Source organism: Oncorhynchus keta, unplaced genomic scaffold, assembly GCF_023373465.1.
Source record: "Oncorhynchus keta strain PuntledgeMale-10-30-2019 unplaced genomic scaffold, Oket_V2 Un_contig_4469_pilon_pilon, whole genome shotgun sequence".
Lineage (NCBI taxonomy): Eukaryota > Metazoa > Chordata > Actinopteri > Salmoniformes > Salmonidae > Oncorhynchus > Oncorhynchus keta.
This window is the reverse complement of record NW_026287788.1, coordinates 2208-29114: the sequence shown is the minus strand read 5'-3', so window position 1 is coordinate 29114 and position 26907 is coordinate 2208. Positions and strand designations below refer to the sequence as shown.

The 26907-nt window shown below is 45.1% G+C and overlaps 1 protein-coding gene across 1 annotated transcript; it reads left to right on the top strand.

Annotated features, from left to right (window-relative positions):
- LOC127924701 (mothers against decapentaplegic homolog 3-like) lies at positions 1 to 26907 on the top strand (the record flags this gene model as incomplete). Its single annotated transcript, XM_052509406.1, has 2 exons — positions 1 to 846; positions 26675 to 26907. Coding segments are annotated over exons 1-2 (436 nt in total), but the record flags the coding sequence as incomplete, so codon positions are not given.

The following is a 26907-nucleotide window of genomic DNA, read 5'->3' as shown; positions in this document are numbered from 1 at the left end:
CGGTGGGGCAGGCCCGGGCGAAAGGCAGGGCCCGTGCAATGCAGATGCAGCACATTTTGGTCAGCTGCAGCCTACGGGCTTTCACAGATCTACTTTGCAGTCTGAATGGGGAGTCTACGGAGGGTAGTCGTCCTGCGTTTACATTTGAAGCAGATTTTTTAGACTTCAGACGGAGCCTACGACGGCGGATGACTATGAACTTGGCCAAACTTCGTTGATAATCACACGTATACCAACGCGTGTAGGAGAGGAGGCCATATTACATATATATTTTTTCATTCAAAATCCTTAGTCCAAAATGACGAATGTTCTTTGGTTTTCACCTACGGCTTTAATTTAGGCGAGGATGAAGAATGCATTTCGAATCGACTAGAGCGAACTACGTTTCGCCGCGGAGTGTTACTGATTTGAATCGTGTGCAACAGTGTAGTGGTGGAGTGGTGCGGTAATCGCTGAGCCAGTCTGTGCGCTAAAATTGGTAGCTACAAATGAACTTTGTTTGTGCAGCATATGTGTACATTTAACAAAGTCGTTGTTCAAGCGCCCACTTCATTTTGTCCTTTGGATAGTTTTACAAAATATTTACATTTGTATCTTGCGAAACCAAGGACCACAGTACTGGAAGGACTTTACTGACCTCAAGATGTCAATTCTGCCTTTTACTCCCCCCATTGTGAAAAGGCTTTTGGGTTGGAAAAAAGGCGAACAGAACGGACAAGAGGAGAAATGGTGTGAAAAAGCTGTGAAAAGCCTGGTGAAGAAGTTGAAGAAAACAGGGCAACTGGATGAATTGGAAAAAGCCATCACGACACAGAATATCAACACGAAATGTATTACTATACCAAGGTAGGCGACTGGAAACATACATTTGCAATGTTTGCGCAAGAAATGGAATCGATTGAATGTGACAGTTCTCAAACACAAATCTGGCTAGGTAGTTAGGTTGGACTTTCCAGTTGTATCTTTCTCTTCCTCGCAAACAATTTTGATATTGTAGCCATTGAATATTTCTCATTCAATAATAGTTCGGCTTTTGGGCATCCTGCACAAACCATGGGTAGGTAACTAGCCAGCTAGCTAACTGAGCAAAGTTATACAGTGAGCTGCCTCTTGTCTGCATCAGCAATCACTGTACAGTAAACATAGCTAGGTAGCAACTGTAGCTAGCTAGCGAGTGTTGAATGTTTTGAGGGTTGCCCGTGTTTTCTTTTCAACAATAATCATTGCATGCCACTTTTGTTGCACAACGAATTCTAGTTCACTGTCCTGGCTGGCAAACTACCCACTACCCTCGGTAGATATATTTATGATGCAGGAAACGAGGCGAATCTGCATAGTGGAATAGACAGCTGTTCAATTCTAAACACAAATGGGTGACGAAGTTATATAATTTGGCCTTAATCTGGGGCGCTTTCTACTAGGATGGTGCGTAGGCGAGGCTGAATCATCGTTTTCGCCATGCAGTGCAATACATCCACTGCTGTCTTGACAGATTTCAATCATTACACAGTAATAACCGAACGTACTCTCCTTAAAAAACACATCAATTAGGCCTAGCCTAGTTCTCCAGCTGCATCCTTGTAAGCTTGTCATGTCACTGTAATGCTGAAAAGCTAGCTTCTACTTACACCTCCTTATCAGCTCAGTCAATGTGTTGTTTGTAAACTCATCTGTGTTTATTGTACAAGAGAGCTTTCATATCCTTCAGTATACGGTATCGATGTTTGGTTTATTTGCAGCCACACTAGTATGTAATGCTTACGTTTGGGTAACTTCTGTGACCCTACTGCTGTCACTGTTGGTGTTTCAGAACCTCACAACAAAGCAGACCTGTGATTGGCTGAAACGTTCATGTTGTTCCATAAATTCCAGCAGTTAATCAATGGATCAGCCTTCAAAATCTCATCTCCACTTTTGTCTGACATGGACTGTTGGTTAGCAAGCTGCTGGGGCGGTGGTGTGGGCTGAAGTTGGATATATTTAGATAATCAGACACTCCCACATTCTTGTTTGACCACCACAAGTGTTGTGCATTCTTCAGTCAATTGAATATCCTCTTAGCCAGGCTTGTAGCACTGAAGATATCCGGCCCGGAAGTATAATACGCTAATATCTCCCTAATACCCTGGCTGTAGTGCAAAAGCCCTTGTCACAGACCAGTGTCATATAGTCAATGCTGGGACTGGAATGGGGGAAATCTGATCCAGGAGCAGTGCTTAGGGGGACTTCCTGCCCCTGAATAACGGGCCCACATTGCCCGGGAGGTCTGTTCCTATTTATTCCCCTGTGGTGGAGCTGACAGCAGCTGCTTGCTCAGGCCTGTCGAGGTGGTCATGGGGGAGCTCTCCTGACTAACACATGAATTCCCCAGCGCCTCATCATTACTATCCTCACAGCTGATGAGCTAGCTAAGCTACAGTAACTCACCAGACTCTCTGCACTGTGCTCTGGATTTCACTGAGTCACAGCTGGCTTGATAGAGCTGATGGTGGTGGACTTGTATGGAACGGTAACACGTGTAGCCTATAGGACAGGTGTTTGTGGGGAGACCCGAGTTGACAAATGATAATTAAAAAATGTCTGTAAAATGTTGTCATATTGTTACATTCAATTGAGAATTGAACTCCCACTAAATAGGCATACTTTGAATAATTGACTGTGAACAATAACAATGGTTATTACCCATTTAGGCTTTCTGTTTTTAGAGTAGGGCAGTTCATGCCAGATTGGCCAAGAATCAATATATTTATGATGTTTTGGATCCTTCTGAGATGAAATCCATAGATGGGTCCATTAAGGGAAGTCTATACATGGGATTCCCCAGTAACACATCAGATCAAGGTACTCACTGATCTCGACCCCAAATCCTAAACCTGAGGAAATTGAGCAACCGACCTACCAGATCGAGACCCCAAATCCTAAACCTGAGGAAGTTGCGCAACCGACCTACCAGATCGAGACCCCAAATCCTAAACCTGAGGAAGTTGAGCAACTGACCTGATCTAAATGAAGCACAATTATTTCATATTGAAACAGGAGCTGTGTTAAACACTAAAGCCTCAGTGCCCGGTGTGGATTTAGAGGCCCTGAGTTGTTAGATAACATTTCAAATGGGTTTAACAGCAGCAATCTCCTCTAAGAAGCTGTGTAATCAGAGAGAATTCTAGCCTATAGCTGGCCTAACAGCAGCAATCTCCTCTAAGAAGCTGTGTAATCAGAGAGAATTCTAGCCTATAGCTGGCCTAACAGCAGCAATCTCCTCTAAGAAGCTATGTAATCAGAGAGAATTCTAGCCTATAGCTGGCCTAACAGCAGCAATCTCCTCTAAGAAGCTATGTAATCAGAGAGAATTCTAGCCTATAGCTGGCCTAACAGCAGCAATCTCCTCTAAGAAGCTGTGTAATCAGAGAGAATTCTAGCCTATAGCTGGCCTAACAGCAGCAATCTCCTCTAAGAAGCTGTGTAATCAGAGAGAATTCTAGCCTATAGCTGGCCTAACAGCAGCAATCTCCTCTAAGAAGCTGTGTAATCAGAGAGAATTCTAGCCTATAGCTGGCCTAACAGCAGCAATCTCCTCTAAGAAGCTGTGTAATCAGAGAGAATTCTAGCCTATAGCTGGCCTAACAGCAGCAATCTCCTCTAAGAAGCTGTGTAATCAGAGAGAATTCTAGCCTATAGCTGGCCTAACAGCAGCAATCTCCTCTAAGAAGCTGTGTAATCAGAGAGAATTCTAGCCTATAGCGTGCCTAACAGCAGCAATCACCTCTAAGAAGCTGTATAATCAGAGAGAATTCTAGCCTATAGCTGGCCTAACAGCAGCAATCTCCTCTAAGAAGCTATGTAATCAGAGAGAATTCTAGCCTATAGCTGGCCTAACAGCAGCAATCTCCTCTAAGAAGCTATGTAATCAGAGAGAATTCTAGCCTATAGCTGGCCTAACAGCAGCAATCTCCTCTAAGAAGCTGTGTAATCAGAGAGAATTCTAGCCTATAGCTGGCCTAACAGCAGCAATCTCCTCTAAGAAGCTGTGTAATCAGAGAGAATTCTAGCCTATAGCTGGCCTAACAGCAGCAATCTCCTCTAAGAAGCTGTGTAATCAGAGAGAATTCTAGCCTATAGCTGGCCTAGTGGGTCATGGCGGGTCATAGAGAGGTTTTAGGCCTCATTATTATGTTTTCCCTCCTGATTGTCTGAATACAAAACCATCGAAATAATGATTTGTTTGTTTGGAAACCAGTCGTCTTATTTCCTGTTACATTTTTCTTTTCTAAAATGTTGCGCAACAAATGGCAGTTTTCTACCCAGAGTTTGTCTTATTTTGTGGTGCAAAGCTATTGCTCGGCATGCTTCTCGGCGCCTCTACACTTTTGTGGTTTTGGACAGTCACTTTTTTTTTCTTTTTAAATAATGGGTAGTTCTGAGAAACTAAGGCTCTGGGCCAAATTCATGTCTTAGTCATTCTGCAGTGTGTACTTATGGCTTTGTGATGGCTCACACTCTCTCGCCTGAGCAATGCTGATGGCACTGGCAGGAACTTCGGTATGTGAGGCCTGCTTAGAGGCCCACTTCCGCCTAAAACAAACATTCTCACATCTGTCAAGTCATTTTAGAGTGACTTTCTCAGAGCCAGTGGAGGCGGCTGTTAAGTGACGGAGCCTGCTCTGTTTGAGTGGGGAGAAGACTAGTGTTCTCTCCCTGTCCTTTTAAATGTGCTTTAGTGAACTGTAGGCTAGGTGTGGCCTTCCTCAAGCAAAATGGGACAACACTATCGTTTTCATGGGAGTCTCCCCTTTCCGTAGTGGGGTCATATTAGTTTGTATCTGTTTATTGTTTACTCCATGTGTAACTCTGTGTTGTCTGTTCACACTGCAATGCTTTATCTTGGCCAGGTCGCAGTTGTAAATGAGAACTTGTTCTCAACTAGCCTACCTGGTTAAATAAAGGTGAATACATCTCAAACGGTCCGGACGCTACAGACAGAGGTTGGCACATCGACGGTACCGACCTCAGATGAGTCCGTAGCTTGTGGGGGTCTAAGAGCAAAACGGAGAACACCATGGTGTTGGTGAGAGGCTCGCCGTAGTGATCATATCAGTAATTAGGTCAAACTTTACGCTCGCTACAAACGTTTTCGTGAGAAGTCCCAATTTTTTTAGGACTATCCCCTGGTCTGACAAACGGCACTGCAGCTTTGCCAGTTTCCACCACAGATGTGGAAGGCTGAGGATGCAGCCCATTGTATTGAGATGCAGCCCATTGTATTGAGATGCAGCCCATTGTATTGAGATGCAGCCCATTGTATTGAGATGCAGCCCATTGTATTGAGATGCAGCCCATTGTATTGAGATGCAGCCCGTTGTATTGAGATGCAGCCCATTGTATTGAGATGCAGCCCGTTGTATTGAGATGCAGCCCGTTGTATTGAGATGCAGCCCATTGTATTGAGATGCAGCCCATTGTATTGAGATGCAGCCCATTGTATTGAGATGCAGCCCATTGTATTGAGATGCAGCCCATTGTATTGAGATGCAGCCCATTGTATTGAGATGCAGCCCATTGTATTGAGATGCAGCCCATTGAAAACAAACAGCCATCCTTAGTTTAAACTGCCTGATTTGGATGTTTTTATTATGTTCGATTTTTGCATCAACAATTACGAGTCGGCAGGTAGCCTAGTGGTTAGAGCATTGGGCCAGTAACCGGCAGGTAGCCTAGTGGTTAGAGCATTGGGCCAGTAACCGGCAGGTAGCCTAGTGGTTAGAGCATTGGGCCAGTAACCAGCAGGTAGCCTAGTGGTTAGAGCGTTGGGCCAGTAACCAGCAGGTAGCCTAGTGGTTAGAGCAATGGGCCAGTAACCGGCAGGTAGCCTAGTGGTTAGAGCATTGGGCCAGTAACCAGCAGGTAGCCTAGTGGTTAGAGCATTGGGCCAGTAACCGGCAGGTAGCCTAGTGGTTAGAGCATTGGGCCAGTAACCAGCAGGTAGCCTAGTGGTTAGAGCATTGGGCCAGTAACCGGCAGGTAGCCTTGTGGTTAGAGCGTTGGGCCAGTAACCGGCAGGGAGCCTAGTGGTTAGAGCGTTGGGCCAGTAACCGGCAGGTAGCCTAGTGGTTAGAGCGTTGGGCCAGTAACCGGCAGGTAGCCTAGTGGTTAGAGCGTTGGGCCAGTAACCAGCAGGTAGCCTCGTGGTTCGAGCATTGGGCCAGTAACCAGCAGGTAGCCTCGTGGTTAGAGCGTTGGGCCAGTAACCAGCAGGTAGCCTAGTGGTTAGAGCATTGGGCCAGTAACCAGCAGGTAAGGTAGCCTCGTGGTTAGAGCGTTGGGCCAGTAACCAGCAGGTAAGGTTGCCTCGTGGTTAGAGCGTTGGGCCAGTAACCAGCAGGTAAGGTAGCCTAGTGGTTAGAGCGTTGGGCCAGTAACCAGCAGGTAGGGTAGCCTAGTGGTTAGAGCGTTGGGCCAGTAACCAGCAGGTAGGGTAGCCTAGTGGTTAGAGCGTTGGGCCAGTAACCAGCAGGTAAGGTAGCCTAGTGGTTAGAGCGTTGGGCCAGTAACCAGCAGGTAAGGTAGCCTAGTGGTTAGAGCGTTGGGCCAGTAACCAGCAGGTAAGGTAGCCTAGTGGTTAGAGCGTTGGGCCAGTAACCAGCAGGTAAGGTAGCCTAGTGGTTAGAGCGTTGGGCCAGTAACCAGCAGGTAAGGTAGCCTAGTGGTTAGAGCGTTGGGCCAGTAACCAGCAGGTAAGGTAGCCTAGTGGTTAGAGCGTTGGGCCAGTAACCAGCAGGTAGGGTAGCCTAGTGGTTAGAGCGTTGGACCAGTAACCAGCAGGTAGCCTAGTGGTTAGAGCGTTGGGCCTGTGACCAGCAGGTAGCCTAGTGGTTAGAGCGTTGAGCCAGTAACCAGCAGGTAGCCTAGTGGTTAGAGCGTTGGGCCTGTAACCAGCAGGTAGCCTAGTGGTTAGAGCATTGGGCCAGTAACCGGCAGGTAGCCTAGTGGTTAGAGCGTTGGGCCAGTAACCAGCAGGTAGCCTCGTGGTTCGAGCATTGGGCCAGTAACCAGCAGGTAGCCTCGTGGTTAGAGCGTTGGGCCAGTAACCAGCAGGTAGCCTAGTGGTTAGAGCATTGGGCCAGTAACCAGCAGGTAGCCTAGTGGTTAGAGCGTTGGGCCAGTAACCAGCAGGTAAGGTAGCCTCGTGGTTAGAGCGTTGGGCCAGTAACCAGCAGGTAAGGTAGCCTAGTGGTTAGAGCGTTGGGCCAGTAACCAGCAGGTAAGGTAGCCTAGTGGTTAGAGCGTTGGGCCAGTAACCAGCAGGTAAGGTAGCCTAGTGGTTAGAGCGTTGGGCCAGTAACCAGCAGGTAAGGTAGCCTAGTGGTTAGAGCGTTGGGCCTGTAACCAGCAGGTAGCCTAGTGGTTAGAGCATTGGGCCAGTAACCGGCAGGTAGCCTAGTGGTTAGAGCGTTGGGCCAGTAACCAGCAGGTAGCCTCGTGGTTCGAGCATTGGGCCAGTAACCAGCAGGTAGCCTCGTGGTTAGAGCGTTGGGCCAGTAACCAGCAGGTAGCCTAGTGGTTAGAGCATTGGGCCAGTAACCAGCAGGTAGCCTAGTGGTTAGAGCGTTGGGCCAGTAACCAGCAGGTAAGGTAGCCTCGTGGTTAGAGCGTTGGGCCAGTAACCAGCAGGTAAGGTAGCCTAGTGGTTAGAGCGTTGGGCCAGTAACCAGCAGGTAAGGTAGCCTAGTGGTTAGAGCGTTGGGCCAGTAACCAGCAGGTAGGGTAGCCTAGTGGTTAGAGCGTTGGGCCAGTAACCAGCAGGTAAGGTAGCCTAGTGGTTAGAGCGTTGGGCCAGTAACCAGCAGGTAAGGTAGCCTAGTGGTTAGAGCGTTGGGCCAGTAACCAGCAGGTAAGGTAGCCTAGTGGTTAGAGCGTTGGGCCAGTAACCAGCAGGTAAGGTAGCCTAGTGGTTAGAGCGTTGGGCCAGTAACCAGCAGGTAAGGTAGCCTAGTGGTTAGAGCGTTGGGCCAGTAACCAGCAGGTAGCCTAGTGGTTAGAGCGTTGGGCCAGTAACCAGCAGGTAGCCTAGTGGTTAGAGCGTTGGGCCTGTAACCAGCAGGTAGCCTAGTGGTTAGAGCGTTGAGCCAGTAACCAGCAGGTAGCCTAGTGGTTAGAGCGTTGGGCCTGTAACCAGCAGGTAGCCTAGTGGTTAGAGCGTTGGGCCAGTAACCAGCAGGTAGCCTAGTGGTTAGAACGTTGGGCCAGTAACCAGCAGGTAAGGTAGCCTAGTGGTTAGAGCGTTGGGCCGGTAACCAGCAGGTAAGGTAGCCTAGTGGTTAGAACGTTGGGCCAGTAACCAGCAGGTAAGGTAGCCTAGTGGTTAGAGCGTTGGGCCAGTAACCAGCAGGTAGCCTAGTGGTTAGAGCGTTGGGCCTGTAACCAGCAGGTAGCCTAGTGGTTAGAGCGTTGGGCCAGTAACCAGCAGGTAAGGTAGCCTAGTGGTTAGAGCGTTGGGCCAGTAACCGAAAGGTTGCTAGATCGAATCCCCGAGCTGACAAGGTAAAAATCTGTCATTCTGCCCCTGAACAAGGCAGTTAACCCACTGTTCCCTGCTAGGTCGTCATTGTAAATAAGAATTTGTTCTTAACTGAATTGCCTATTTAAAGAAAGGTTAAATAAAAAATAAATAAAATCAACAGTTTGAAGGATTAGGAGGAAGACACTTGCAGAGTCAATTCCATCTCAGCGGCTGTCAATACATTAAAATAGAATGGAATGGACAATCCTATTTGAAAATTAGGAGCAATTGTCAATTAGTTTAATGAGTTGACTGTATTTTAACTGGTCTTCCCTCTTGACCCGTCCCAAACTGAAGGCCTTTACTGTGGAGCAGAGCTGAGAGAGCAGAACTGTAACAGACGGCACAGAATTGTCTCTCTCACTCTTGGTTCGGGGCCAGGGCCCGGGAGCAGCAGTCTGTCTTGTACACACACGTCCCTTTGACTGCAGGGCTGCAGGCTGGTGCCACCGACTCACACGGCAGCATGTTTGAGCAGGAGAAAGACAGTCCCTCAGTTTGTGTCTGGATTAAGGGCCATTCTGTGGCTAATATGCCTAATTTATTTACTGTGGTATTGTTCTGGTAAAGAGTGTTGAGTATTGTTTCTTAACCTGGTATGGAAGTCAAAATTCTGGTATTGTGACAACACTAAGGGAGAGGAAGTGGGGAGAGAGAAACGGAAGCAGGAAGCAGGAAGAACAGAGGGAGGAACTTGAGCTGATAACAAAATAATTAACAGATTGGTGTCCCCCACCACAAGTGGTCTATAGTGCTGTTGTACAGCAATAGAAGCGTGGGTGATGGTGTCTATTAGATAAAGCATGTCATGATGAAATAAACTGGCCTAGTTGCGATTTAGAAAATATTTGAGAATGCATTATACCACCGAAGTGACCTACAGTGAAATCTCAACTATGTACACACACTAGAGGTCGACCGATTATGATTTTTCAATACCGATTATTGGAGGACCATAAAAGCCGATACTGATTAATCGGCCGATTTTTATTTATTTATTTGTAATAATGACAATTACAACAATACTGAATGAACACTTATTTTAACATAATATAATACATCAATAAAATCAATTTAGCCTCAAGTAAATAATGAAACCTGTTCAATTTGGTTTAAATAATGCAAAAACAAAGTGTTGGAGAAGAAAGTAAAAGTGCAATATTTTCCACGTAAAATATGTGCCATGTAAGAAAGCTAACATTTCAGTTCCTTGCTCAGAACATGAGAACATATGAAAGCTGGTGGTTCATTTTAACATGAGTCTTCAATATTCCCAGGTAAGAAGTTTTAGGTTGTAGTTATTATAGGAATTATAGGACTATTTCCCTCTATACCATTTGTATTTCATATACCTTTGACTATTGGATGTTCTTATAGGCACTTTAGTACTGCCAGTGTAACAGTATAGCCTCCGTCCCTCTCCTCGCTCCTCCCTGGGCTCGAAACAGGAACACAACGACAATTAGCGCGCGCTAACTAGCTAGCCATGTCACTTCGGTTACACCAGCCTCATCTCGGGAGTTGATAGGCTTGAAGTCATAAACAGAGCAATGCTTGATGCACAACAAAGAGCTGCTGGCAAAACGCACAAAAGTGCTGTTTGAATTCATGTTTTCACGCCTGCTTCTGCCTACCACCGCTCAGTCAGATACTTGTATGCTCAGTATGCTCAATATCATCAACCATGTGTAGTTAACTAGTGATTATGATTGATTGTTTTTATAAGATAAGTTTAATGCTAGCTAGCAACTTACCTTGGCTTTACTGCATTCACATAACAGGCAGCCTCCTTGTGGAGTGCAACGAGAAAGAGGCAGGTCGTTATTGCGTTGGACTCGTTAAGGTTGCAAGATTGGATCCCCCGAGCTGACAAGGTGAAAATCTGTCGTTCTGCCCCTGAACAAGGCAGTTAACCCACTGTTCCCAGGCCGTCATTGAAAATAAGAATGTGTTCTTAACTGACTTGCTTAGTTAAATAAAGATTAAATAAAGGTGTAAAAAAAATCGGCAAATCGGCGCCTAAAAATACCGATTTCCGGCTGTTATGGAAACTTGAAATTGGCCATTCCGGGACTCTGAACGCTAAAGGTCCCAAAGTTTCTGCTCATGTGCGGTACTCTACTTAACACCGTCTCTCCTCGTAGAGAACAGGCTGCTCTGGTGAATGGTGCTCCTTTAATGATGTGAGATCAATGTCTGCCAGGTCCCATAGTGATAGTATTCTTCATAACAGAAATGAATAAAAATGGTACTATTTGTGGGTTATATTTGTCCTGTTACACACAAGTGTGTTTTGGAGATGTGTTTCTGGCATATCCCAACTCCCCCTGAGAAACACCCACAGGGAATGGGGTCACGGTCACCATATCCCAACTCCCCCTGAGAAACACCCACAGGGAATGGGGTCACGGTCACCATATCCCAACTCCCCTGAGAAACACCCACAGGGAATGGGGTCACGGTCACCATATCCCAACTCCCCCTGAGAAACACCCACAGGGAATGGGGTCACGGTCACCATATCCCAACTCCCCTGAGAAACACCCACAGGGAATGGGATCACGGTCACCATATCCCAACTCCCCTGAGAAACACCCACAGGGAATGGGGTCACGGTCACCATATCCCAACTCCCCCTGAGAAACACCCACAGGGAATGGGGTCACGGTCACCATATCCCAACTCCCCCTGAGAAACACCCACAGGGAATGGGGTCACGGTCACCATATCCCAACTCCCCCTGAGAAACACCCACAGGGAATGGGGTCACGGTCACCATATCCCAACTCCCCCTGAGAAACACCCACAGGGAATGGGGTCACGGTCACCATATCCCAACTCCCCCTGAGAAACACCCACAGGGAATGGGGTCACGGTCACCATATCCCAACTTCCCCTGAGAAACACCCATAGGGAATGGGGTCACGGTCACCATATCCCAACTCCCTCTGAAAAAACCCACAGGGAATGGGGTCACGGCCTGGGTCAACGTTGTACAGCACCCTCGGAGCAATTAGGATTCATTACCTGGCTCAAGGGCACAGCGACAGATTTTTCACCTTGTTGGCTCCGGTGTTCGAACCAGTGACTTTTGGGTTACTGGCCCAACGCTACCTGCCACCCCTGCCAAATATAACTGCATAGTCTAAAGTTACTGTAAGACAAACACCACCTAATTTCTTATATTTCAGGATGTGGCCAAAACTCAAGTGTGCCACTAGGCAAAATATGTGCTTTGATTGAAACTTAAACTGCAGCAAAGCCTACCTGTTTTTAACACAAGCTGCTCCAAAATGTGCTCACTGTACCTCATTCAAAAAGACACTGTATAGCTCAAGTTGATCTGAATGAATATTCCCATGAAAGTGATTGAGATCACATGGTTAATATGCAGATGCTGCGTGGACATTTCACCGGTAAAACTTGAAGAATTATCCTTCACGGTTTGACAGTGAGAAATGTGAAGGGAGAGTGACCACAGCAATGTGGGCATAATGTAGACGTAAATAAACCCAGGGGTCTTCTGCTCTGGGGGACACGGGATCCGCAGCCTCTGAGACAAGTTGAAAAGCATTGGATTGTCGTCAGCATGGGCGTCAGTTTCACTCCACTATATAAGTCACATTGAGCTTGGCGTTATCATTTGAACTGCCCGCCCTCATTGCAAGAAGGGACATCCTCCAAAATCACTATACATCACATGTCTCCTAGCCTCCCAGCATGCTTTCTGTCCCTAACACTAAATAATATAAAATATTTTAAAACCAAACTAAAGCAAATCAGGTCTAAAAACTAACCGATTTACGAATTAAAATCTAAAAATGAACAGTAATCTTGGCGCACACATACTTATAAATATATATAAACACAACATGGAAAGTACTGATAAATATATATAAACACAACATGTAAAGTACTGATAAATATATATAAACACAACATGTAAAGTACTGATAAATATATATACGAACACAACATGTAAAGTACTGATAAATATATATAAACACAACATGGAAAGTACTGATAAATATATATAAACACAACATGTAAAGTACTGATAAATATATATAAACACAACATGTAAAGTACTGATAAATATATATATATATAAACACAACATGTAAAGTACTGATGAATACTGATAATATATATAAAACACAACATGTAAAGTACTGATGAATATATATATAAACACAACATGTAAAGTACTGATGAATATATATATATAAACACAACATGTAAAGTACTGATGAATATATATATATATATAAACACAACATGTAAAGTACTGATGAATATATATATATATAAACACAACATGAATAAAGTACTGATGAATATATATATATATAAACACAACATGTAAATACTGATGAATATATATATATATAAACACAACATGTAAAGTACTGATACATATATATAAACACAACATGTAAAGTACTGATACATATATAAACACAACATGTAAAGTACTGATAAATATATATAAACACAACATGGAAAGTACTGATAAATATATATATATAAACACAACATGTAAAGTGTTGGTTTTATGAGCTGAAATAAAATATCCCAGAAATTCACCATACGCTCAAAAAGCTTATTTCTCTCAGATTCTGTACACATTTGTTTTACATCCGTGTTAGTGAGCATTTCTTCTTTGCCAAGATAATCCATCCACCTGACAGATGTGGCCTATCAGGATCCATCATCCACCTGACAGATGTGGCCTATCAGGATCCATCATCCACCTGACAGATGTGGCCTATCAGGATCCATCATCCACCTGACAGATGTGGCCTATCAGGATCCATCATCCACCTGACAGATGTGGCCTATCAGGATCCATCATCCACCTGACAGATGTGGCCTATCAGGATCCATCATCCACCTGACAGATGTGGCCTATCAGGATCCATCATCCACCTGACAGATGTGGCCTATCAGGATCCATCATCCACCTGACAGATGTGGCCTATCAGGATCCATCATCCACCTGACAGATGTGGCCTATCAGGATCCATCATCCACCTGACAGATGTGGCCTATCAGGATCCATCATCCACCTGACAGATGTGGCCTATCAGGATCCATCATCCACCTGACAGATGTGGCCTATCAGGATCCATCATCCACCTGACAGATGTGGCCTATCAGGATCCATCATCCACCTGACAGATGTGGCCTATCAGGATCCATCATCCACCTGACAGATGTGGCCTATCAGGATCCATCATCCACCTGACAGATGTGGCCTATCAGGATCCATCATCCACCTGACAGATGTGGCCTATGAGGATCCATCATCCACCCGGACAGCTGATGAAACTGAGGAGTATTTCTGTCTGTAATAAAAAAAAACTCATTCTGATTATCTGGGCCTGTCTCCCCAGTGGGTGGGCCTATGGCTGTGCCCTGCCCAGTCATGTGGGCGGTAGGTAGCCTAGTGGTTAGAGTATTGGGCCAGTAACCAAAGGTTGCTAGATCGAATCCCCGAGCTGACAAGGTAAAAATCTGTCGTTCTGCCCCTGAACAAGGCAGTTAATCCACTGTTCCCTGGTAGGCCGTCATTGAAAATAAGAATTTGTTCTTAACTGACTTTAAATAAAGATATATATATATATATTTTTTTTTTTAAATGTGACATACAGATCAATGTATTTAAAGTGACTGATTTCCTTATATGAACGCTAATTCAGTAAAATGGTTGAAATGATTGAGTTTAATATTTTTGTTCAGTATGGTGGTAGTCGTGGTTGTAGTTGTGGTGGAAGTCGTGGTTATAGTCGTGGCCAATAGGACACAAAGCAGGCTTGTTGTCTGTGTGAAGAGTTAGTGTTCCTCTCCCCCACAGACAGATAGTGGTCAGGCCAAGGCAAAGCAGAGTAGAGCTTTCTCTCACTAATACAACCTAACTCCTGCCGCCTCCACACAGAGCAGCAGTTGCTAACCAAACAGCAGCCCACACCCTCCCCAAGGCCCCAGCAACCAGCCGCAGCACATTCCTCTGGGCTGACTAACCATGCCTCACACACACTCACACACACACACACACTATAAGCCCCGCACACACTCAGCGCATGGAGGGAGCGTGGAGACCACGATTGGGGCACTCACACTTAATACCATGACCAGACCTGACACACACGTGCGCGCACAATACCCGTGATGCCCTCTGCTTGGTCACACAGAAGCAGTCAACAAGCCAAAAATGCAGATGACCCGGTGCCCACATCCACTGGGGAATTGTCACACAAAACCCTCCAGCTTCTGGATGAGGTACGGTGATGATACACGCTGGAGCTACCAGGCAGAGCAGACAGGCAACACTGTGTCCTTCTGTACCCATCTGCCAAGACTACACACACACACTGAAGGAACAGAAAGAGATGTCTCAGACAGGTACGGTGATTGTACACGCTGGAGCTACCAGGCAGAGCAGACAGGCAACACTGTGTCCTTCTGTACCCATCTGCCAAGACTATACACACACACACACGGAGACACACACACACACACACGGAGACACACACCGAAGGAACAGAAAGAGATGTCTCAGACAGGTACGGTGATTGTACACGCTGGAGCTACCAGGCAGAGCAGACAGGCAACACTGTGTCCTTCTGTACCCATCTGCCAAGACTATACACACACACACACACACGGAGACACACACACACGGAGACACACACACGGAGACACACACACCGAAGGAACAGAAAGAGATGTCTCAGACAGGTACGGTGATTGTACACGCTGGAGCTACCAGGCAGAGCAGACAGGCAACACTGTGTCCTTCTGTACCCATCTGCCAAGACTATACACACACACACACACACACGGAGACACACACACACACACACACACACACACACACACACACACACACACACACACACACACACACACGGAGACACACACCGAAGGAACAGAAAGAGATGTCTCAGACAGGTACGGTGATTGTACACGCTGGAGCTACCAGGCAGAGCAGACAGGCAACACTGTGTCCTTCTGTACCCATCTGCCAAGACTATACACACACACACACACACACACACACACACACACACCGAAGGAACAGAAAGAGATGTCTCAGACAGGTACGGTGATTGTACACGCTGGAGCTACCAGGCAGAGCAGACAGGCAACACTGTGTCCTTCTGTACCCATCTGCCAAGACTATACACACACACACACACACACACACACACACACACACACACACACACACACACACACACACACACACACACACACACACACACACACACACACACACACACAGATGGAGACACACGCCGAAGGAACAGAAAGAGAGATGTCTCAGACAGCAGTATCCACTTTCTGTCAGACAAATCAAACAATAGGGTTGAGCAGCCAGTGGTAATTACAACACAGACAGACAAACTCTCAGTGAACCAGTGTGTATCACATCACTAGAGAACAATACAGTCTGGACTGTGACTCAGGTACCTGCTTTAAAATGTGTGGGTGTGTGTGAGGAGGAGACATTGTGATGGCTCTGAGGGGTCTGTCCCAGACAGATTGAGATTAAACGCCTTTGTTGAGCGAGTCAACCAGAAAGTGTGTGTCTGTTTTAGTTAGTTTTTTAGTTGCAGTGCTCAGGCTAGTCTGTTTGTTTTTAGTTGCAGTGCTCAGGCTAGTCTGTTTGTTTTAGTTGCAGTGCTCAGGCTTGTGTCCCTGTCTGTTTGTTTTAGTTGCAGTGCTCAGGCTAGTCTGTTTGTTTTGTTTGTTTTAGTTGCAGTGCTCAGGCTAGTCTGTTTGTTTTTACTTGCAGTGCTCAGGCTAGTCTGTTTGTTTTAGTTGCAGTGCTCAGGCTTGTGTCCCTGTCTGTTTGTTTTAGTTGCAGTGCTCAGGCTTGTGTCCCTGTCTGTTTGTTTTAGTTCCAGTGCTCAGGCTAGTCTGTTTGTTTTAGTTGCAGTGCTCAGGCTTGTGTCCCTGTCTGTTTGTTTTAGTTGCAGTGCTCAGGCTAGTCTGTTTGTTTTGTTTGTTTTAGTTGCAGTGCTCAGGCTAGTCTGTTTGTTTTTAGTTGCAGTGCTCAGGCTAGTCTGTTTGTTTTTAGTTGCAGTGCTCAGGCTAGTCTGTTTTAGTTGCAGTGCTCAGGCTAGTCTGTTTGTTTTTAGTTGCAGTGCTCAGGCTTGTGTCCCTGTCTGTTTGTTTTAGTTGCAGTGCTCAGGCTTGTGTCCCTGTCTGTTTGTTTTAGTTGCAGTGCTCAGGCTAGTCTGTTTGTTTTTAGTTGCAGTGCTCAGGCTTGTGTCCCTGTCTGTTTGTTTTAGTTGCAGTGCTCAGGCTAGTCTGTTTGTTTTGTTTGTTTTAGTTGCAGTGCTCAGGCTAGTCTGTTTGTTTTTACTTGCAGTGCTCAGGCTAGTCTGTTTGTTTTAGTTGCAGTGCTCAGGCTAGTCTGTTTGTTTTTAGTTGCAGTGCTCAGGCTAGTCTCTTCTTTGTCTGTTTGTTTTTAGTTGCTGTGCTCAGGCTAGTGTTTCCTTGGCAATATTAGGTTAAGCATTAAGCAAAGGCCCTAAAGCAACATCCAGGGTGGTCTGCAATACCTTTTATCAGTTGAAATCAAATGAAGCATAACGTATTTTGGTCCAGGCTAGATCCTCCCTGCCTATCTAATGGTTGAACCTATTTAACTTTCAGTTAGTATTTCATCTTGGCTGAACGAACAGTAGCCTTTTCCCCGTGTGTTTGATGTTGGTGTTGAGACCACCCCAGACGCAGGCAGGCACACACACATTGTCTCTACTCCAGCTGTGCTCACTGAAACAGGATGTGTTTGCCTGCTGTTTTGAGCTGAGGGGAAGAGAGGAAATATCTAACTAGCTAGCAGGTGAATGACTGGCAGGGCAGGTGCACACACCCTTAGGATTTCCCCCAGACATGGAAGCTGTAAAGGTAGAGTTCAGGAAGTGTGTGGTATCATTTAGGCCCCTCCCCCATGTTTTGCTTGCTGATGCAGTGTCATTTACCAGGTTACCACTGACTGCTTCCAGTCAGATTGGACACTTTGGCCACAAGCTTTTATGATGGGGCACACAATGCTTGGAGGGTGGAGAGGAGGAGAGGGGAAGTAGTCGGGCCAGGGGGACAGACGGAGGGGGGGGGGGCAGCAGACACTCTGAGCCGCCCTGATCTATTGAGACAGTCTGTCATTCTTTACCCCCCCCTTTTGTCCTGCTCTCTCCTCTCCCTTCTCTCTCTCTGCTCTCTCCCCTGCTCTCTCCCCTGCTCTCTCTCTCTCCTCTCTCCTCTTCCTTCTCTCTCTCTGCTCTCTCCCCTGCTCTCTCCCCTGCTCTCTCCCTTCTCTCTCTGCTCTCTCCCTTCTCTCTCCCTTCTCTCTCCTCTGCTCTCTCCCCTGCTCTCTCCCCTGCTCTCCCGCTCATATTTCTGTATGAGGACATGGCCATCCTGTTATTGTAGATCAGTCTCTGTAGTTTATGGACATTAGAGACAGGCAAGGTAGTCTTTGTTGTGTTGCTCGACTGTAGTTAGTCATTATGAGGGAGCAGAAATAGAATGTTTAGTCTAACTAGATTCTATATCAAAGCATAGCCTATAGGCTAAACCAACCAGGATTAGGATTATTAGTGAATAAACTGTCATTCATTTAAATATCTTAAATAAGTACAACGATGTAGCCTGGTGGATGTTTTTCTACCAGTCCAACTTCCTTTTGACTCACTGTAGCAGTGTGCTGAGTGAGCTGAAGAATTCCGTGGCCAAAGTTTTGGCCTTGGTCCACGTGTGTGTGTGTGTGTGTGTGTGTGTGTGTGTGTGTGTGTGTGTGTGTGTGTGTGTGTGTGTGTGTGTTCAGAGGCGCTTGGAGCACAGAACCGTAGCCAGTGTGTGACTGTTCGTGCTTCAAAGTGTTTGTTTTGCCCCCTCAGATTAGTGCAGCTCAGCCTGGGCCAGTCGGAGTCTCTGATCTGAGGCACACACACACACCCTTCACACACACCCCACCAACCCCTTAAATCTGAGAACCCCCACTCACACAACCCCTAACCCCTCCACCCCAGCAGCAGCAGCTGTACTAACCCACAAATCTGGGCCCTTTCTTCTCCATACTACACAAACATAGACAACACACACAACAGCAGGCGATGTGGGTGAGGCAGGGGGGATTTAGGGTGCAGGTCTCCCATCTCCTCCAGGGTTGTGAGGGGGCTCCGGGTCAGTCTCTGTTGGAGAGCCACAGTACCCTCCACCCAGTTCCCCCAAAGCAAATTCAACTTCTAACCTTTTCCACATCAGTTCAACACCTACATTTAAATGTCCACATTGTTAACAGATTTCCCTTTGTCACGCTTTATTCAAATACCTGAATGCATTCTGCAAACGGTGGAACAGGCTACATCTGATAACACAACAACTTAATGGCAGTGGCCAACTACTGTAGCTGTCTAGCCAGCTGACCTCTGTAACTAGCCAGCAAGCAAAGCTGAAGGGATTGCAAACCGGTTAGAGTAACTCTAGGCAATGCAACTTTTGTTGGCCTAAAGACCCGTCTTTTCAATGCTGTCTTCGTATTCTGATAGCTGAAGTTGCATGTAAGTGTCGAGTGTATACCGAGCTATACTGTAACGCTACATAAGCCTAGCTGAATGGAATCAGGACTGGGGATAAACATGAGTAACCATGCTCCATTAGCTAGGTCTAGCTGAATGGAATCAGGACTGTGGGGATAAACATGAGTAACCATGCTCCATTAGCTAGGTCTAGCTGAATGGAATCAGGACTGTGGGGATAAACATGAGTAACCATGCTCCATTCGCTAGGTCTAGCTGAATGGAATCAAGACTGGGGATAAACATGAGTAACCATGCTCCATTAGCTAGGTCTAGTGACTCACCGCTTCTCACTACTTTTCCCCCCAGATACACTCTAGAAGGTCATGTACTTGTTTACCCAGTTTCTGTCACTGAAATGATATTATTTTTGTATATGGCCTGTCCAATGCGGGATTGCTGAGAGTGTCATTCAGTGTAACTTGCCACAGTCACACAGCCATAGCTAGGGCCTGGCTGTTCTGCTGGCCTGGGTCCATGGAGGGCTTGGACTCCGGATCCTTCCTGAACCCATTTGGTGTTTTCCATTCCCCAGCACCCGATCCATCTTTCATGTCTTGTCAGAGTTCTCGCCCACCGGCACCGGCAGGGCATACCGGGTCAAAGCCATTCCTCTACTGCCATCCTGGAACATATTTGAAACACAACGCGCTCCACATACTCATAAAGCATATTTGAAGAGTGCGAGGTCGTCTGGGGCCTGGTATGGCCCCTCCAACAACATGGTAGTCGCTCGGGGACGGTGGCATGTTATGAATGGCTGGGGGTTGTTCTGGGCAACGTTTCACTCACTTCTATCACTTCTATCGCTGTGGTAAATGTCTTGAACAGTGACTCGGTGGCTGTATGTGAAGTTGTTGGCTGTTGTTGGAGTCTGAATCTGTGTGTCTTGTGTTTCCTGGACCTGAGTTGGTCCAGACCAGAAAGCTGTTGCGGGGGTGCAGTGACGAGAGTAGGGTCCCAGTGAAGGGCTGAGTCAGGGAATGAGAATGGGCAATTCCAAGGTAAAGGAATTACTCAGAGACTCCGATTTTTCAATTTAAAATGTATGCCAAACAAAAACTATTGATTTTTCAAAGTTTAACAAACCATACAATTCTATGCACAAAGACAACTTTTAACAATTACCATAGTAAATAAAACTAAAAACATTTACTGGAAATTACGGTAAAATCTCTCTCCTGGTTTATTCTGTTACCAAAGTGGTATATTTGCACAGTTCTGCTGTAAATGTGGTTCTGCCACACACCGTAATAGTTTTGGTGAATAGCATGTTTTTGTCTGTTCCATGTTCAGTGTCAACCCCCAGCCTAAACCCCAAAGGAATACACCCACTGTAGAGCATGGGCCTGAGACGCAGTTACATCACCTCAGCCCAGTCTGTACACACACACTAAACAAACCTGGGTTCAAATACTATTCTATTACTTTTCAATACATTTCAAAACAATTATTCAGATAACTAAAGGTTATGTGGTTAGTTTTATGTTTTAAAAAAAACTAGTAGTTGAATATTGGAATGTATTTGATACACTTTTTGAAAATACTACACTGACTCAAATCCACGCCCAAGCCTAACCTTTAACCCATAACCCTAAAACTATACCGAACTCCTAAACCTGCCTGTATCCCATAGCCTTAATTATAACCCTAATTTGAACCGTAAATGTAACCCCTAAGCCTAAAATAGCATTTTTCCTCGTGGACTGGAAAAATGTCCCCACTTACCCAAATGTTTCCTTGTTTTACTATCCTTGTGAGGACTTCTGGTCCCCACAAGGATAGTTAAACACACACACACAGAACACTAGAGAGTGAGCTGAGCTAACCCAGCCCCCCATTAACCTTAATTCTTTATGATGGCCACAGGACTCACTGATGTGCAAAGCCCCAGGAAATGGCTGCTCGTTTACGGGCTGTGGCAACAGCAACCCACTGACTCCTTTTCAGCCAATTGGGGCTCATAAAAGGGGACCTTGCCCTGTGCCATGCGCTGTGTGAAATAACTTTTTGTTTAATAAGAACAGGAGGATGTGTTTGAGTAGGACCGAGAGCTCGTCAGGATAGAGAACTGAATGCTCTGTGTGACAATGCGACTTCGGGACTGTATGTTATAGATTTTCTGCTGGGACGCACACACACACACGTTTTCATGGATTAATTATTTAGTTTGGTTTAAGGCAACATTGTTGAATCCCCCCACACCCACCCCCCACACACACACACCTGTCCTCCACCACCACACACAGGGGAATTCTGCTAGTAACCCCCCTTTCTCAAAATGCCAAGACAGTGAAAAGCTGCTATGAAATATTAATGTTTTCCCTCTGGAGGCACAGTAGTTGGCTGAGACTAACGCACACGCGCTCAGTATGGCTGAGTACCACTGAAGGCTCCTCCAATCACATTACAGCATGGAGCGTTGGTACGATGAGGTCACTGGTTAGACTCCTGAGACTCTCCTGCAGGCTTCTAAAGAGCTTAGTGGGGGACCAGATTAAACTAACAGGGAAGAAAAATAGAGGTTGACCGATTTATGATTTTTCAACGCCGATACAGATTATTGGAGAACCAAAAAAAGCTGCTAACTATTAATTGGCATATTTTTATTTATATATATATATTTTGTAATAATGACCAATGAACACATATTTTAACTTAATATAATGCATAATTAAAATCATTTTAGTCTCCAATAAATAATGAAACATGTTCTATTTGGTTTAAATAATGCAAAAACAAAGTGTTGTAGAAGTAAAATTGCAATATGTGCCATGTAAGAAAGCTCACATTAAGTTCCTTGCTCAGAACATGAGAACATAGGAAAGCTGGTGGTTCCTTTTTAACATGAGTCTTCAATATTCCCAGGTAAGAAGTTTTAGGTTGTAGTTATTATAGGACTATTTCCCTCTATACGATTTGTATTTCATATACATTTGACTATTGGATGTTCTTATAGGCACTTTAGTATTGCCAGTGTAACAGTATAGCTTCCGTCTCTCTCCTTGCTCCTCCCTGGGCTCGAACCAGCAACACAACAACAGCCACCACATCGAAGCAGCGTTAGCCATGCAGAGCAAGGGAAACAACCACCCCAAGGCTCAGAGCGAGTGAAGTTTGAAACGCTATTAGCGTGCGCTAACTAACCAGCCATTTCACTTTCACAGGTTTGAAGTCATAAACTGTGCAATGCTTGACGCACAACGAAGAGCTGCTGGCAAAACGCACGAATGTGCTGTTTGAATGAATGTTTACACGCCTGCTTCTGCCTACCACCGCTCAGTCAGATACTTAGATACTTGTATGCTTGTACTTGTATGCTTGTATGCTCAGTCAGATTATATGCAACGCAGGACTCACTAGATCATATCTAGTAATATCATCAACCATGTGTAGTTAACTAGTGATTATGATTGTTTTTTTTATAAGATAAGTTTAATGCTAGCTAGCAACTTACCTTGGCTTACTGCATTTGCGTAACAGGCAGGCTCCTTGTGGAGTGCAACGAGTGAGAGGCAGGTCGTTATTGCGTTGGACTCATTAACTGTAAGGTTGTAAGATGGGATCCCCCGAGCTGACAAGGTGAAAATCTCTTTCTGCCCCTGAACGAGGCAGTTAGCCCACTGTTCCTATGCCGTCATTGAAAATAAGAATGTGTTCTTAAATGACTTGCCTAGTTAAATAAATATTAAATAAAGGTGTAAAAAGAAATGTTAAAAAAAACTCCAAATCGGCGCCCAAAAATACCGATTTCAGATTGTTATGAAAACTTGAAATCGGCCCTAATTAATCGGCCATTCCGATTAATCGGTCAACCTCTACTCCATACATCTTGTCAAATATAGAGAACTGATAGTGTATACTGGTTGTTGGATTGTCATAGGGTCCTTGAGTGTTTTTTTTTTTTTTTAATAAATGGATTCTTCATGTCTTACTCATTTGTAAGAAGTAGTTTGGTCCAAATTGGATGTTGGGTATTATATTTACTGAATAGTATCTAAATCCTATAAATTCAAATGACCAATTTGGTTGCAATCAGAATTTTTCTGCGATTTTAAAATGTCAACAAAATGTTTCAGGAATGGCATTTTGTTTCTAACTCCAGAAACGATTGATGGTGGGTGTCATGGCTGGCTGAAATGACCTGAAATGACCTGATGACCTCATTACTTTGGACCGTCAGCAGGATGATATCCCTTTACCAAGATGGTAATAATTCACGTCAGGATTTTGACCATGTAATTGTAACCGGAGAATTAATAGTGAAGTTAGAAAAACAAGGTGAAATTCAGTCGTGATGAATCGGCTGCACGTTTCCTAACCCCCCACCACAAGTTCTCCTACTAATAACAAGCTGAAAGCCATGCGTAGCTTCTCCTTTTACACCTCCTGTCTCTGAGTTAGTGATATCATTGCCACTTATTATTATTATTATTAGACCTAAAAACCCTTCTCACACAGCTCTGACCCATGACAATAAGGGGTCATATTAAACCAAACATTCACAAGCTGTGGTGTGACTGCTGTGTAGTTAGATTTTATACGCTGTGAAGACGTCTTTCTGACTGTCTGAAATTCTATAAAGGAACATTTTTAATTCCATTGGTAATGTTTTGAATGTTTCCACGGTTATAGTGGAATCATTTTTGTTCAGTTCAATTCAAGAGTGCAGGCGTTTTCCCCTACATGTACCCTGGCTCAGTGGTCTACATGTTTCATTGACAACAGATGGCCATGGGTAGAAACCCTGTCACTACTGTAACCTAGTAACTGGTCGTCTGTGGCCTAGACAGCCTCCCTCTGCTGCTGGGATGCTAAATCAGGGTCAGCCCAGAGATGGGCAACTGGTCCACTGTTTGTCCATAATGGTCACCGTTATGTTTGGAGGAAAAAGGGGGAGGCTTGCAAGTCGACGAACACCATCCCAACCGTGAAGCATGGGGGTGGCAGCATCATGTTGTGGGGGTGCTATGCTGTAGGAGGGACTGGTGCACTTCACAAAATAGGTGGCATCATGAGGAAGGTAAATTATGTGGATATATTGAAGCAACATCTCAAGACATCAGTTAGGAAGTTAAAGCTTGGTCGCAAATGGGTCTTCCAAATGGACAATGACCCCAAGCATACTTCCAAAGTTGTGGCAAAATGACTTAAGGACAACAAAGTCAAGGTATTGGAGTGGCCATCACAAAGCCCTGACCTCAATTCCATAGAAACATTTTGGGCAGAACTGAAAAAGCATGTGCGAGCAAGGAGGCCTACAAATCTGACTCAGTTACACCAGCTCTGTCAGGAGGAATGGGCCAACATTTTTACCCAACTTATTGTGGGAAGCTTGTGGAAGGCTACCTGAAACGTTTGACCCAGGTTAAACAATTTAAAGGCAATGCTACCAAATACTAATTGAGTATATTTGAGGGAAGCTGTCTAGGCCACAGAAGACCAGTTACTGGGTTACAGTAGTATATAGAGAACTGATAGTGAGTATATTGAGCGTATGTAAACTGATGACCCACTGGGAATGTGATGAAAGAAATAAAAGATGGAAGAAATCATTCTCCTTTCTATTATTCTGACATTTCACATTGTTAAAATGAAGTGTGGATCCTAACTGACCTCAGACAGGGAATTCTTACTGGGATTAAATGTCAGGAATTGTGAAAAACTGAGTTTAAATGTATTTGGCTAAGGTGTGTATAAACTTCTGACTTCAACTGTATGTACTACATTACTAAAAGTATGTGGAAACCTTCTAGTTCAACATCTCATTCCAAAATCATGGGCATTTAATATGGAGTTGTTTTCCCCTTTGCTGCTGTAACAGCCTCCACTCCTCTAGGAAGGCTTTCCACTAGTTGTTGATACGTTGCTGCAGGGACTTACTTCCATTCAGCCACGGCGTTAGTGAGGTCAGGCACTGATGTTGGGCGATTAGGCCTGGCTTGCAGTCAGCGTTCCAATTCATCCCAAAGGTGTCCGATGGGGTTGAGGTCAGGGCTCTGTGCAGGCCAGTCAAGTTCTTCCAAGCCGATCTCGACAAACCATTTCTGTATGGACCTCACTTTTTGCACGGGGCTTGCTGAAACAGGAAAGGCCCTTCCACAAAGTTGGAAGCATAGAATCGTCTGGAATATTATTGTATGCTGTAGCATTAAGACTTCCCTTCACTGGAACTAATGGGCCTAGCCCAAATCATTATTCCTCCTCCACCAAACTTTACAGTTGGCACTGCATTCGTGCAGGTAGCGTTCTCCTGGCATCCGCCAAACCCAGATTCGTCTGTCGGGGCTGCCAGATGGTGAAGCGTATTCATCACTCCAGAGAACGTGTTTCCATTGTTTCATTGTCCAATGGCGGTGAGCTATACACCACTCCAGCTGACACTTGGCATTGCTCGTGGTGATCTTAGACTTGTGTGCGGCTGCTCGGCCATGGAAACACATTTCATGTAGTGTATAAAATTGCACACTCTTCTCTCCGGACCAATGTATATAATTGCAGGTGGGTGGGGGTGGGGGGGCTTTAAAGTGTTTTGCTCGCAAGGTGAAATGTTTTTGCTATTACTCAGTGTATGGGGTGTGATCTCTGTACACTCATAGTCGTGAGATTGTGTTCTTACCTTTTTGGAGTTGGCCTGCTTGGCCATTTTCAAGAACGGCAAACTATTCAAGCAATGTGCCAAAAGGCAAAACAGTTTATGAACTTATAACTCCCAAAGCAGTAACAACAAAACAAACCTCTCTGTCTCCAGGCAAAACAGTTTATGAACTTATAACTCCAAAGCAGTAACAACAAAACAAACCTCTCTGTCTCTAGGCAAAACAGTTTATGAACTTATAACTCCCAAAGCAGTAACAACAAAACAAACCTCTCTGTCTCTAGGCAAAACAGTTTATGAACTTATAACTCCCAAAGCAGTAACAACAAAACAAACCTCTCTGTCTCTAGGCAAAACAGTTTATGAACTTATAACTCCAAAGCAGTAACAACAAAACAAACCTCTCTGTCTCTAGGCAAAACAGTTTATGAACTTATAACTCCAAAGCAGTAACAACAAAACAAACCTCTCTGTCTCCAGGCAAAACAGTTTATGAACTTATAACTCCAAAGCAGTAACAACAAAACAAACCTCTCTGTCTCCAGGCAAAACAGTTTATGAACTTGTGACTCCAAAGCAGTAACAACAAAACAAACCTCTCTGTCTCTAGGCAAAACAGTTTAAACCTGAACTTATAACTCCAAAGCAGTAACAACAAAACAAACCTCTCTCCAGGCAAAACAGTTTATGAACTCTCCAGGTAACAACAAAACAGTTTGTCTCTGGCAAAACAGTTTATGAACTTATAACTCCAAAGCAGTAACAACAAAACAAACCTCTCTGTCTCTAGGCAAAACAGTTTATGAACTTATAACTCCAAAGCAGTAACAACAAAACAAACCTCTCTGTCTCTAGGCAAAACAGTTTATGAACTTATAACTCCCAAAGCAGTAACAACAAAACAAACCTCTCTGTCTCTGCCAGGTCTCTGGATGGACGGTTACAGGTGTCCCACAGGAAGGGCCTCCCGCACGTCATCTACTGCCGCCTGTGGCGCTGGCCGGACCTGCAGTCCCACCACGAGCTGCGGGCCGTGGAGCTCTGTGAGTACGCCTTCCACACCAAGAAGGATGAGGTGTGTGTCAACCCCTACCACTACCAGAGGGTGGAGACGCCAGGTACAGACAACAGTCCCCTTTCATTAAAAACCACCAGAG